The sequence below is a fragment of the Heptranchias perlo genome, chromosome 24 (assembly GCF_035084215.1).
Source record: "Heptranchias perlo isolate sHepPer1 chromosome 24, sHepPer1.hap1, whole genome shotgun sequence".
NCBI classification, from domain to species: Eukaryota; Metazoa; Chordata; class Chondrichthyes; order Hexanchiformes; family Hexanchidae; genus Heptranchias; species Heptranchias perlo.
Window position 1 is genome coordinate 8,032,718 of NC_090348.1, and position 15,890 is coordinate 8,048,607.

General features: G+C 38.4%; 1 protein-coding gene across 1 annotated transcript in view; it reads right to left on the bottom strand.

Moving 5' to 3' along the window:
• Positions 1-2,811: 2,811 nt before the first annotated feature.
• etnk1 (ethanolamine kinase 1) overlaps positions 2,812-15,890 on the bottom strand; it is a 41,370-nt gene continuing 28,291 nt past the window's right edge. Inside the window, exon 8 of the mRNA XM_068004709.1 lies at positions 2,812-8,819. Within this exon, the coding sequence (XP_067860810.1) occupies positions 8,747-8,819 (73 nt within the window). The 3' untranslated portion in view covers positions 2,812-8,746. The remainder of the gene's footprint in view (positions 8,820-15,890) is intronic.

The following is a 15,890-nucleotide window of genomic DNA, read 5'->3' on the forward strand; positions in this document are numbered from 1 at the left end:
CTCCTGACTCCCCAAATCCTTTCCACCATCTACAAGGCACAAGTCAGGAGTGTGATGGAATACTCTCCACTTGCTTGGATGAGTGCAGCTCCAACAACACTCGAGAAGCTTGACACCATCCAGGACGACGCAGCCCGCTTGATTGGCACCCCATCCACCACCCTAAACATTCACTCCCTTCACCACCGGTGCACAGTGGCTGCAGTGTGTGCCATCCACAGGATACACTGCAGCAACTCACCAAGGCTTCTTCAACAGCACCTCCCAAACCCGCGACCTCTACCACCTAGAAGGACAAGAGCAGCAGGTACATGGGAACACCACCACCTGCACGTTCCCCTCCAAGTCACACATCATCCCGACTTGGAAATATATTGCCGTTCCTTCATCGTCACTGGGTCAAAATCCTGGAACTCCCTTCCTAACAGCACTGTGGGAGAACCTTCACCACACGGACTGCAGCGGTTCAAGGCGACGGCTCACCACCACCTTCTCAAGGGCAATTAGGGATGGGCAATAAATGCCAGCCTCGCCAGCGACGCCCACATCCTATGAACGAATTTTTAAAAACTCAATTCTGGGAACACTGCTGTTTGAAATACTTATCTAGTAAACTAATGTGTGGTTACAATGGGCATCATATGTGTGACTCCTGTCATAACCAAAGTTCTTAGGATTGTACTTTGTACATTTAAACAATCAGGCTAATCCTTTTCTAATTAAATAAAAGAACATGCATTTATAATGCCTTTTACAACCTCAGGACATCTCAAAGTGCTTCAGAGCCAATGGAATATTTTGAAGTGTAGTCACTGTTGCATTGTAGGTAAACGTGGTAGCCAATATGCACACAGCAAGGTGCCTCAAACAGCAGAGATAAATGTCCATGTAAGTTTTTTTTTAAAGTGATGTCTCATCCAAAAGACAGCACAACCAACAGTGCAGCATTCCCTCAGTACTGCACTGAAGTGTCAGCTTAGATTATGTGCTCAAGTGTTTGGAGTGGGGTTTGAACCCACAACATTCTGAATCAGAGATGAGAATGCTACAACTGAGTCAAGGCTGACACATTATGGCTAAAAGTCATACAAAACACACATGACTTCAATGGTATGGCTTTTAGTACATCATTTTAAGAAGAAATCTAGTATCTGATATTTTAAACTTAATAAATAACTTCTATATGAGTTATTTTCCTAAGATGAAAAATTGAAGTTCAGGGCATGCATTCACAGGGAGTAGCTGTGAATTACATTTAGATCTAAAGGTTGAATTACTTGCTTCTTGACGAGGAATACAAAAAATTGTTACACTCCCAAATTTGAGGCTGCTCAGTAAGAGGTGGCACTGGTGCAAGAGGGGAGAGGTGCATATTTCTGCTGAAAGGATTTGCAAAGAAGTTGGTAAGAGATCTACTCAGAGACAGTGAAGTTTATTTTTCATTGGTTTCTTTCCTTAATGCAATATTGAAACATTTCTGCAATATTAAAGGTGCTGTCTTTTGGATGAGGTGAGATGAGAATTTTTTTTAAACACAGCGAGTTGCTATGACCTGAAGTGCGGTGCCTGAAAGATGGTGGAAGTAAATTCAATAGTAACTTTCAAAAGGGAATTGGATATATACTCGAAAAGGAGAAATTTGCAGGGATATGGAGAAAGAACAGGGGAGTGGAACTAATTGGATAGCCCTTTCAAAGAGCTGCCACAGGGACGACATGCTGAATGGCTTCATTCTGTGCTGTTTGATTCTCTGAAGAGAGCCCTCTGGTAGATCGGTTACTACTTGAAGACCAGCAGGAGGTTCAGGCCATCATTCCTCCCTCAACCAACAATACCAAGAGCAGATTGACAATTTATTAAATTGCTTTTGGTGGAATCTTGCTGCGTGAAAATTGGCTGCCACATTAGCATTAGCCTACATTACAGTTACACTTCAATAGTACTTCATTGGCTGTGAAGCACATTGGGGTATCTTGAAGACATGAAAGGGGCTATATTAATGAAAGTTTTTTCCGTTCACATTCACCTGCATAGATCAACTCCAGTTCAAAGTAATTGAATTATGTAAGGAACGTGGCCGTAAATTTGCAAACAACAAGATTCCACAAACAAGAACTGTATGTCAGATGTTTTGGGATGTTGGAGAGAAGAGGTAGCAAGTCTTTCTTTTCTAATAGAAATGATCAATTAAATTGCAACTGGTCCCAGAGTGGCGTGACTTACCTCCTCCAGGAGTCATTACACACTATGAAAATGCAGCACCATTCAGTACAAACACATAGTAATGCAAAACAGCATGACTGTACCAGAATATGCAGTGTAATTTGTACAAGCCTTAAGCAGCTGTCAGTTTCAGTAGTAGGAGATTACAAATCTCAAGGACCAGATTTTCACATAACTGTGGCTAGATTACTTTAAAGACTCTCGGGATAGAGGCGATGCTAGCAAGGCTATATTGCCCCATCACTGCCTTGAGGTGATGGTGGGCCACATTCTAGGAGCGATTTTCTACAACTGGTAGACCACTTCAGACAGCATTAAGAGTCAAACCATTTAGTGAGTTGGCAGACCAGGAAGGGCTAGCCAGTTCCATGCCCTTAAGGATATAACTGAAAAAGTTGGGTTTTACTGGCAGCTTTCATGGCCTTTTTTCCCTGGTGCTAGCCCACATATTTACTGAATGCAATTTCACGTGATGGGATCCTAACTCAGGACCTCTCTGTTGCTAGTCCAGTACCATAATCACTACTATACCATTCCTGGTAAGTGTTAGAAAACAGTAACAGAAATGACACAATCGAGAGCAAAGTATACAGGGTGACAAGTTTAATTTTATTTACAAATTTACATTCATTATTTTCATGCAGGAATACCCTTCTATACCAGCTGAATGTGGCCCACTTTTAGTAATCAATCACATTGTAAAGTTACTACAAAAGCTTCATTTTCTGGTATGCATAAACAAAAGGACAATTGGTAAGTTCAGCCAAAATAAGAGCTCAAGTCTAAATATACCCTTGGATGCAAAGTTGGTAAAGCACCCGCTCCAAGTCACGAGCCAACCTCATACTCTCCATTACCACGTGAATAATGCTAAAATTAAAGTACCTCAAGACTTGGCAAAAGAACCAGAGGGGAGATGAGAATTATTTTTAATGCAGCGAGTTGTTATGATCTAGAATGCACTGCCTGAAAGAGTGATGGAAGCAGATTCAAGTTACTTTCAAAAGGGATATACTTGAAAAGGAAAAATTTGTAGGGCTACGAGGAAGGAGCAAGGGAGTGGAACTAATTGGATAGCTCTTTCAAAGAGCCGACACAGGTACGATGGGCCGAATGGCTTCCTTCTGTGCTGTATTATTCTATGACTTTACTGCAAAAGAGTCTTGAATTGTACTGCAGCATTAGTTATGAGTTTTTTTTTAAATCTGAATTCCATTAGGTGACATTTGAAAAGTAATGCTAGTTTAAAATGCACCTTTTTGACAGTTGCCTCTACTATAATCTAACTATTCTGTATTTTTCACGTAGTTGCAGCAGATTGATGTGCAAAGTATCTTGCAGGGTCACAAATCAATGTAGCAGTGTTTACATCACTTCCACAAAAATGTATTAATATCTGAGACCATCTTAGGAAACATTACACAGCTTCACTTTTGATGGATAATTTCAGCTCTCTAGGCTACAAAAACTAATCTTCCAACTTTACTGTGACCAAACATGTTCTCACCATCACGCTTGTTAACTTTCGTTGATGTGTTATTATGCAGTCTTCAGTAGATGGATGCTCATTAAATAAAATAATTGGACATATGTACATATGCATTTGCAAAAGCAGTTCTTAACACAGTAGTATTTAAAAGAGATAGCAAGGATTACTCAATTTGGTAGAAGGGTAGGTATTTGCACAAAAGTATAGATTTTGATAGACTGCATTTTTCAAAATCCAATATTTGAATGTATCAGACTTTCCTGGGTGGAACAGGGGCTATTGCATTAGATTGCAAGTGAGAACAACAGTTTAAGATAGAACTGCTAAGAGGTCCCATTACTCGGAGGCTCATTGCCTTTCCAGTTAGCTTCAGTGCCCAAATAATCCAGTACAACAAAAGCATAGAGCTACACTTTCTGGCAATTTGCTTTTCCTTTCCTCATCCCCCAATAAAAAGACACGAGAGGATACCTTCCATCATTCCACAGACTGTGTGTATGTGTGCGTGTCTATATTATATATAAAAAATACACACACACACACACACACACACACACACACGTAAAATATTAATGAATACCAACACAGAAGATTCTAAAAGGCAGTATTGGAGCTTAATGCAACAAGGCCAAATCTCCTCAGGTTGTACTGTTCTCAGGAAAAGAAAACATGCTTCAAAATGGTGAAGTGAAATTACAAAGGGTTAAACTTCACATTAATCTCAGTTAAAGTCTCTGCTGACCATTAAATGCACATGTACAAATCTTTGGATCTTGTATAATAGCAAACATGGTCAAAACTGAAGTTATGCAATTTGAAATACTGAATTTCAATAAAAATGTGTAATTTCACAAATACCACAATTGTACACTTCCATATGAAACAAGCTCCAAGTTTAAAATTGTATGTAAAACCATGGAGAAAAAATAAGACATGACTTGTGAAATAGGTCTAATGAAGTGGAAAATAGAATCCCTATTGCTTTTAGAATGAAAGACCAAAACTTTTCAACCAGGAGAGACTATTTAGATTTTACTATCTGCTCTCAAGTTTAACATTTTTCAAGAAATTGAGAACCTATGCTTATTTCAACACAGGTTTATTTTCTGTCCATTGCAGTTTCTTAGTATTCACTGCTGAGCATTACACTACAGTAAATGTACCCATCCACACCAATAAAAACATAAGTTCATGGAAAACCCAACTACAGGAATTAGACTCAGATATTTTGCAAGCATACAAAATTGGATTCTGTTGAAACAAAACTTAGTGTGTAACAATATCATCTCATTTTAGGAAAACTGCTGTACATCAGCATAAAACAAAAATACAAGTGACATTCTTTATAAAATACAGAAGTTAACTTTACATCTGTGCATCGGTTAGGTCTCAGCATACATATAGCTGAGTTCAAGAATCTTATAGCTTAGCTCATAACAGTTCATTATCTACAAGAATAATGTAAACACCCTTTTTGAACTTTAGGTGAGATACTTAATCAAGTTTGTTTCTGTTACTGAAGTGCAAACAATGTGCAGCTATCCCATTGGATACTGATGCATTCAAAACAAGTTCCCTCTCTCAGGTTGGTAAAGCTAATCAACACTTAACATATTTCACATTTGTGGTTACTCAACTGAAAATATATTTAATGAACGGAAAGAAAAGGCCATTTTAATAGGAGAAAATGGAGTCTGAATTAGTTAACATTTCCAGTTATCTTAAATTTATAACAGAAATCTACTTTAGATACTGCTGGTTTTGAAGTAACTCCAGCTTTACAAGTACTCAAAACACCAAACAAGATCTTGTTATTTTTGCACTTCAACGTTTTAATTAAATTATATCCCTAGAAAAGTCAGATTAGTACCATTAGTAGTCTTCCTCATGCTTTGGATATAGTTACTCTCCACATCTCTAGGTTTTCATAGAATGGTACAGCACAGAGGTGGCCATTCGGTCCATCGTGCCTGTGCCGGCTCTTTGAAAAAGCTATCCAATTAGTCCCACTCCCCTGCTCTTTCCCCACAGCCATGCAAATTTGGATGCAACAACTAGCTAGAATTAAAAAGGAAAGGAAGACAAAAAAAAAACATGTGGAAGAGAAATTACTAAACAAGTACTTTTTTCATGACTTCTATAGGTTCAAATCGCTGATCATCATCTCCTATCAATCCCTTATTACACAAAACTGTGCTTCTATTCTAGTCCTCACTTCTTTGAGGCAGCCTGCAGTGTAGACTATGGTTTCGCAAAGGAAAGTTTATTATTGTTCAACAAACATTCCAAATTATGGTTAGAAATGGTGAGCAAGGTACTTTAAAGATACTGAAAGTAGCTGTACTTTAACCTCCATCTCAGGATATCACAAGAAGTGCCAAAAATATGTGTGGGTTAAGTACAATCAAAGCCAATTACTTAGTGACTGAAGAAACCAAATTCTATTTTATTAAATGAGATTTCAGCTCATTACTGGTGATTTGTGGGAAATACAGTTCAATCCACTTTACAATTAGGGCCATTGGATTATGACTGAATAAGCCAAATTCCATATTTATTAAATGGGATTATTCCCAGTATTGTGCAGATCACATTTCACTACTCCGTCCATTTTCCGTGAAAACTCCCAAACCAGTGACCTTGACTATAAATGATATTAAAACCTGCCTGAATAATCAATGTACAAGAGCATCTTTTTACAAATTAAACCTACAGCAACTCTGAGCCCATGGGGTTTGATTTTGTTTGATGGTCATCAACCTGTCATTGCTAAGAAGGATAATTTTATAACCCTTTATCTAACAGCGCACTGGTGATGAATTTCATGAAAGTTTATTTTGTACGTTTTTAGTCCAACCAGTGTGGTATGTCAGAGTTCTAAAGATCACATTTTATGATGGCAGAAAGAATACTTCCACACAAACTTAAAAGGTGGAATTAAGCAATAAGTCAAAGCTTTAGATAGTGAGGTGAAATTTCAGCAAAATTTTCCCAATATACTACCATAACTTTGGCAGAAACCCTGCAGGAACAGTGTAAATGACTGTTTACACTGTTTCTGCAGGATTTCTGCTAAAGTTACAATGGAAAATTGGGAGAAACCCCACAGAAATTCAAAACATGAATCTAAAACTTTGACTTAAAGTACCTTAATACCCCAATTTCAATGCTAAATAGAATATGGTGGATCTATTGCGAAAACGTGAGATTCAATGACTTGATGTACTGAAACTAATATCCAGAGTGCAACTGTCCTAACCATAATAAATTTAAGGCTACAAGTTGAGAGGCTTAAAAGCAGGATTAGCCATGTATGAAGATGACTACCAAGATAACATTCAGGATTGGATAAATGCTCTAATTTCTTTCAGGCCCCTTTCACAAACTAACACCAGGCTGAACTCTCCTCTCGTTTCTCTTAAGCTCTAAATTCAGCCTCCTGCCCATATCCCTGCAGACACTGTTGAAATCAAAACACAACATAACATCTCCTGCTGTAACTCTTTTCCAGGACTTCAAAAGTACGTAACTCCTTAACTCCCACAATCGCTGAGCAAAGGTTTGGCCGAAGAGATGGATATTAAGAAGGGTCTTAGAGGAGAGGGAGAATTCCCGACCTTAGGGCCTAGATGTCTGAAGGCACAGCTGCCAATGGTGGGTGAAAGGAGAGGGCGATGCACAAGAGGCCAAAGTTGCAGAAACACAGTTCTGAGTGTTAGGGCGAGGCCATGAAGGAATTTAAACGTGAGGATGAGAATTTTAAATTTGAGGTGTTGGGGGACCAGGAGCCAATGCAGGTCAGTGAGTTAGATGAGCTGGGAAGAAATAAAACTAGAGTTAAAAAATAAAAATAGTACATAGAGAATTGGAAGCGGAATGGGGGAAATAGGGACAACAGTGCAAACGGAACTACTGTTTAAATATGTGGGTAAAATTAGGGTGAAAATGTAAAACCTAATGTGGGTGCAAAAGTCCTGGATTGGCTGGCAATGTACGGATTAAAACTTTCTGGCATTTTTTCCAATTTGCTTTGACTGAAGATGCTTTGGAAGCACAGAGATAAATAATTAGATTTGTTTTCAGAACAGGATATCTGGGTCAAGAGAGCACAGCCTCACTTCAAGAGCATCAACATCTATTTTTGTATGTCTTATAGTAGTATCTATTAGTGGCAAATAAATTATTACTCTGAGGCTTAAGCTATTCTGGTAATAGATTGATTTTGCCTAGTGAATCCAAGATGTAAATGCTCTTGATGTGCATCCTCCGACGTATCCACTCCTTGATGGGTTACAAGACTTCATCCATTCAGTGTACTCCAGAGTATTATAACTGTTGGGTGAGGGGGGGGGGGGCGGGGAAAAGAGAGCTTCCTCAGTGGCCACAGGAACACTAGAGGCATCAATAAATGACTCAAGGAACTAGGAGAGCAAACTGGACCATCAGCCCTAGGGTAAGGTTCCTGTGCAAGCAGACATCTCCTCAGAGAAGATGTAAACACTTTTCCTACTACAGAAATGCCAACACTATTACTCACTGAGGACCTTTTTTTAAAAACTTTAGATCTCACAATGCTTATGACAGCAGTTGAAAAAGCTACGGGCCAGCCATCAAGCAGGGCTTTTATACAATACGGGATTCAAGATGATCATGCGATTTTCATATTACCTCAGAGAGTGTGTAAAACATTGAGGAAAAAAAACATTGTTTAGTGATTTGGCCTCAGCACAATTATTAGCAGCTATACTGTAGATGGAGATCATTCACTGTGAGGTATCATTAGAATTTTTAGTTGCAGGGTAATGGTAGTTTCTATTAGAAATATAGAAAAAAAATTTAGTTTCCAGCATATTTCGTACCAAATTCCTAAACTGCACCGTAAGCCACATTTATGGTTGAGCTTCTATCTAGTTTGAATACAATCACATGGTATTCTAGAGAACATTAAACTTCTGGCATTCCAACAGTACTTTGTAGTGCACCCAATTCGTTCAGCCTGTTTTACGTTCTTTCAAAAGCAATAGATGAATTGTGTCATTCAGGGAGCTTCAGGTTTATGACTTCAGGCTTCATTTTGAAATATTGGCGGAACCGTATAACTGCATACCTGGAAAATAAAATATTAGAAAATGCATCAGGATTCATTTCATATACACTAGAAATATTGATGTCTTCAGGATCAGATGGCATGTACCCCACAATACCAAAGGCGGCCAGTGAGGTAGCTGCAGAGGGACTAAGCATGATTTTTCAAAATTCATTAGATGGGAACTGTGCTAAGGGACTGGAGTGTGGCAAAAGGTACATCTGTTCAAAAAGGCAGGAAGGTGATACGGCAAGCAACTATCGATCATTTAGTCTTGCCTCATGAGTAAGACAATTATTACAGGCCATAATTAAATATAAAATAAATGAGAACTTAGAAGCGCATAGGCTGATTAGAGATAGTCAACGTGAATTTCTGAAGGGTAGGTCATGTTTGACGAACGTGAAAAAATAACAATGTAAAGAAAAGGAGGATGCAGAAGATGTAGTTTATATGGATTTACAAAAAGCATTTTATAAAGCACCACATAAGAAATTGGTTGAGAAAATGAGAGCCCATGGGAAAGTGGCATTATAAATAGAAAGATGGCTGAAAGGTAGACAGTAAAGTCAGGATGACTCTAGGCAAAATGATGGCTAGGTCACATCTGAAATCCTCCCTACAAGAGGGATGTAACAGCTGGAGAAAGTGCAATTTTGGTTTACCAGAATGATACCAGCAACGAGGAGTCTGAGTTACGAAGATCACTAGAGCAACTACAGCTGCATTATTTTGAATGAAGACCGAGAAGGGATTTGATGGAAGTGTTCAAAATGATAAAAGGTAAGACTAGGTGAACAGGCAACGTCAATTGGTAGGTAAATCGAAGACATGCGGCCATGATCAAGAAAAGCAATAGAAGAAACTTTTTCCATGCAGGGATTTATTGGAATGTAAAATGCTTTGCCATAATTGGTGATCGAAGCTAACGCAATTTACAGTACTCAAAAAGGGGAGGCACAACAGTTGAGGCCAACCCTGGGCAGAGCAGATAGCCACACGTGCACTTTCAGGAGGGGTCACTGCATAACAATTAGGAGCAGGACGCTTAGCCGATTCTCTCCCCTACCTGCCACCCCTCCCCCTCCAATCAGGGGGTGATAAGACAACTGTAGCATCTTTACTGCTGCCAAGGCTGAGGACCTCCCGGACTTTAATAGTTTACCTACATACTAACCAACTTTGTGAAGCACTGATTTAAAAGATTATAGAAATACAATTATATAACCAACTAAGCTAACTAGAGGAGCCACTCAGCCAATGTGGACAAGCATCATATATGCACACACAGATTCTGTGCCCAACAACATCGATACGGCATCCTCAAGGATTAAATCATTCCACGAGGGCTCATTTCAGGAGGGCACATGCCCTACAATGAGCCCAAAATTATAAAATCTGAGTCGCCATCCAAAAAATTAACTGCTTAGATATTTTATTTAAACCAATCCAGGGTTTTGTGCTTTTAAACAAAAAAAAACTAAAGCTAGTGTTATGTAATTGTCTATTATGGAACGTTGACCAATGACCTTATTGTGTCTAGGTTTCTGGCCAGGAAGAGACAAAATGAGAGTGTCTCTTGATTTGGTCTAATGCCACTAAGAAATGGGAGACCATGTAGGGCTATGTTGTAGTGAACCTGCCAATCTAATACAGAGGCACCTGGATCACTCATCTTGCATTTTGGAATTTTGCATCTTTCAATTCCTTTTATATTGCACATTTATGCTGGTTACATTCGTTATCCCAGTTTAGTATAAAGCTGTGCAAGGAAACAGCATCATCTTAATTACACTCTTCTCCACTTATACCAGCTGATATCAAAAGATTGTTGATTTCCAGAGTTTAAAGGTTGCTGTGCACGCGACCCAAGAGAAAAACAAATGAAATAAATAGAATGGGGTAGAATTTCCATTTTGGGCGCAATTGGGAAATTGCACTTGTTGGTTAGGCTTCAAGTTTCTGCTAAAATACATTTGCACAATCACGAACGTAAAATCTTCCATGAGCCAGTGCAATCGGGCAGCTTAATCGAATGCAATAGTTTCTTCTTTTCCTTCTTTCCATTAAAAAGCATTCCTTGATGTATTTAAGAGTGGCAAACTGGAGCAGTTTTATTAATACAGCTGAAAATGGGTTTATCACCAAAAATAAGCATTTTTAATAAGTGTCCAGTCCTCCACCTGTGTGAAACCTGATTTAAAATCACTGAAAATAACTTTTAAAAACAATGCCGAGCCATTCAATAGTTTCACTGGTGTACATTCGTCAGTTTCTTAGTAAAAAATATTTCATTTACTATGAAAAAAAACTTTGAAAACGTGCCTACTAATGCTTGTGCGCCTACGAAAATGAGTGCAATTTGAAGAGCCTTCCTGAACCAGCGCGATCAGCAGAATCTCGCAGTTTCAACCTGTGGGCGTGGCCAGTTTTGTGGGCAGGGCCTGATTCAAACAAATTAAATCTTGAACCAGCTTAAAAGATCACCCAACTCACTCACGTTTAAAACGCCTCGATCTTTTGCACTGGTTCAGCCGATTCCCCCCAGATTGCATTGATATTACTGGCGAAACAAACTACTCAACCCCAATGCATCTAAAATGTACTTTTCAATTTAATTTAAAAAGTACTTATAGTAATGCAAACAAATTGAGGCATGACTTTGTAGGTTGTATGAAGGGGAAATTGTACAATTCTAATGCATGGCAAAATGCAGATGGCAACTGCTGTAAAAAAAAGGGAAAAATGAGGGAAACATTTCAGAATTTTTGGGGATAGGCAAATGACTATTAAACTAAGAAGGACCATATTAGGAACAAAACTGAACATTCAAGAATTTATTTTGCTTAAAGTTGAAGTTTTTGTTATTAGATCAAATAATTTAAAACTATGCACAAATGTAGCAATACAGATACAGCTGGCCAAGGCTACATGATTAAATTTGATGTGTGGAGGGTACCGTGAAGATGACAAATACCACAAAAACTATTTCTGACCAAATCAACCACAGGCAATTCAGCAGAAGTAGCACTTTAGAGTACAGTTATAACTCTCTGCAATCCATTCAAAACGTTTACTAGCAGCTTCATCCCAATTTACGTCCAAAGGACAGAGTTAATCGATTTTTCCTTGACATTCACACTTTCAATAAGTAATTCAAGCCAGCAAGCTGAACGTCACTGTAATACCCCAGAGAAACATTTCTCACTAGCAGGAGCAGTGCTAATGTAACGAATACAGATGGAAGTAAAAAAGAGTGAACATAATAATCACGTATGTAAAAAGGTATTAAATTGAAGCTCAGTGCCAGACTAAAAAGGGGTTCCACGCTACATCTGTACCATTCCCCTAAGATTTTAATCACCTCCTGTACCCATGTTATGTGAAGGACAAAGGACTGAATACATTTCACATTGCAAACTGTTTTTATAGCTTCGCTACATCAATATACAACTCCCAGACAGCATAAAGCAGACTTCTCTTTGGCAACAAAGCAAGTCCCTGATTTTAAAATTACGTATACACACACACGTGCAGGTATGTATGCAGACTTTAAAGCAAAAAGAGACGATGTGTTATTAATTGTCATCATCAGCTGAGAGAAACTTAACTATTTGTCTGTCAGTCAGTCAGTCAAAAGCAAAACACTGCAAATGCTGGAAATTTGAAATAAAACAGAAAATGCTGGAGAAGCTCAGCAAGTCAAGCAGCATCTGTGGAGAAAGAAACAGAGTTAACGTTTCAGGTCGATGACCTTTCATCAGAACTGAAAGATGTTAAAAGAGTTAAAGTGCAAAGTCAGGGAAGGGGGGGTGGGAATGGAGGGGAGGAAAGAACAAAAGTGAAGATCTGTGATAGGGTAGAGGGCACGAGTGATTAAATGACACAATGGATGATGGTGCAAGTCAAGGAAGGTGGTAATGGGACAGGTTAAGAAACAAAAGATTGATCAGGAGTAGCTGTAAATGGCAGCAGCAGAACCATTACCAGCACTAGCTGACAAAAAATGGGAGCAGTGGTTATGATCTGAAGTTATTGAAATCAATGTTGAGTCCGGAAGGTTGTAAAGTGATTGTAAAAAAAAAACTGATTTCAATAATTTCAGATCATAACCACTGCTCCCATTTTTTGTCAGCTAGTGCTGGTAATGGTTCTGCTGCTGCCATTTACAGCTACTCCTGATCAATCTTTTGTTTCTTAACCTGTCCCATTACCACCTTCCTTGCCTTGTGCATCATCCCTTGTGTCATTTAATCACTCTTGCCCATCTACCCTATCACAGACCTTCCCTTTTGTTCTTTCCTCCCCTCCCCCCCTTTCCCTGACTCTGTACTTGCTCAAAAACTTTAACTCTTTTTAACATCTTCCAGTTCTGATGAAAGGTCTTCGACATGAAACGTTAACTCTGTTTCTTTCCCCACAGATGCTGCCTGACTTGCTGAGCTTCTCCAGCATTTTCTGTTTTTATTTGTCAGTCAAGTTTACTGGCTGATTTGTGAATCAGGAATAAGAGCAAGAAAATATGAAACAAATTACTAGCAAATCAATCCAAATCACTTAGGAGTTTAAATTTTAAAAATCTGGTTCTACTATAGGAACAAAATAGGACAGACATTATTCAAAAAAGTACATTAATATTTTGTCCTTGTCGCACTTCATTAGCATATGCATAAAATTAGTGCTCCCCTGCAGCATTCCTCTGTATTTCACACAACACTTCCTATACATGCCAATATGCTCGACTAACTTGATTGCCTTCTGCAACTGCACTTTTCAATGCATAATTCTGGGAAATTTGTCACTGCCTGCAGTGTTATCTTAACTCATTCCTGTAACATTAGATACCAGAGGAAACTTTAAACTGAATCTTCTGTTGTAGTCTATGTAATTAAGATAGTGTAGAGTTAAAATTGCTCACACCTCTACACTGGTTTCCAACTATATTAAAATCTAAATCATATCCATTCCTTTTTTTTTCCTGTCACATCCATTACTTAGGGAAAAAAAGCTGCACGTTTAAACAGAATTTGCAATATGCAATATTAAAGGCAATTTTTGATTTAATGTTAAGTATGGGGAAAATGTACTTTTATTTAAATTCTCTTTTTGATATAGAGGAAAATGAAACATCTCAAGTTTGACATTTTTCTCCCCCAAAGTCAATTTTCCTGCCATCACTGAGACTCTTGGGGAGTTTTCCTTCCCTCTATCTTAGGCTGCTCTGGTGACATCAATTATGGGGACCATCATGTGTGTCCCACAGTGGTTCTATTAGAAACCATGAGCAGGGGTGGGGCTGCGGGACTCCGAACTGCCCTTTGGGCTGCTCAAGTCTTCTGATCCCAACAAACCGCGTTAAAGACCAGTGCAAATTACCAACCCCAATGAACAGAGCAGCTCTCTGATGCACATGGCCCCTTTTTTTTTTAAACTTCCATCATGGAACAATGGTGGAGAGGGGAACTCGAATTGTGGGCCTCCCTCCAGGAGGGTGGTGTTGTATTTTCCAACAGGTAAAAAATTACATATTTTGGTCCAGAGATCAGAATTTGACTAACGTAGGGGCAATGAAAAAGATTTCAATACATAAATTACAAGTTTTAATCCTGGACATATAAATATAGAATACTGGCATTCAAGTGCAATACTAATTATTCTTTTCATGTTATCTTACATAGACAAAGTCACCCACAAAGCAAAGAAAATTTTGAGGGGCACTTGTCCTGCTAAGCAGACGTGTCCAGTCTTTTATCTTCATGTGCTGCCTAGGTATGATTCAGGGAGTCTCAGGGGTTACACACAGAAATCTAAATCTATGTTCCTGTTAATGTGTGTATATCTCAAGTTGCTGATACTAAGAAACAGGATAAACCAGCAGAAGGAATGAGTTGCTTAGGCTTCTAGGGCTGGATTTCCAGGCTTTGTTGGGGGGGGGGGGGGGGGAAGAGAAGGGGGTACATGTTTATAAACACTGCCTTTAAAAAGGAGACATCTAGCAGGAACCCACACATGTTGCCATTTTCTGCTCTTTTCACGAGGAGGAAAATTAGAACTTTTACATATACTGTTTGCAGAGAATATTCTTATACTTCTGTGAATCCGATACTGTTGCTTTTATGTTTGGAGAGATTTCCCACAATTTCCCACAATCCTGCTATTGACTCAAACTATTCTCATCTTATATTGGAAGCAGGCTAATTGTTGAGCTACAAGCAGAAGTAAGCTTGTTTTTATAAACTGAAGTGAGAAAAAGGAGATAATAAAGATTATTCTAGTTAATGAAATGTCATTCGCTATGTAATGAAAGGGTTTCATATGTATTAAATACTGTCTGCTATAAACAAAATATATGCAATTTACAATGCCATCTTGTGGCTATCTGGTATAGCAAACAAAACAAACATTCAAATTGTTAAACAAATCAACCTGAAGACAAGTTAAAGAAACTCAACTGCACAAATCCCATTGTGAGGTAATATCTGAAAAATGTATGAATGATAAATGCTCTACTGTATAGCTCCATCTTTTCCCAAAAAAAATATTGCTTTCGTGCCAACAATGGACTGTTCCACTGACATCAGAGATTCTACTTCAGTCATTTGCATTACATGTTCAATTTGTAACATCCAGAGAAAGTTAATACAAGAGGACCACAGAACAGAGTAAAAGAAATTGAGACAGAGTCAGGATATTTAACTAAGATCTTTTTGGGATTAGATTTCAAAAAGTATGCAGTACGTTTAAATTAAAGTCATTATTTTGAGTAAATAACTGATAGTATTTTTCTAACACAAGGCATCCAATATAATGCACACCAACAAGTTCAGAGGTTTTGTCACTATACATTTAGAAGAGGGGGTAAAGCTATATTTTATTTTCTCAGTATACATTAAAAGCTATGGCATGGCTTTTTTTGTCACCAGGAACCTTAAGATTACTAACAGGTGCCAGCTCTACTGGATTCCTATAATGTTCTTTGCTCTCGATCCTCAGACTAGTTTAATATGCTGATCAAATCAGGTGGATTACATTCCTAGGTGTGAATGAACCCTATTATGATGAGTATCACATTCAATTCACTTTAGAACAAGA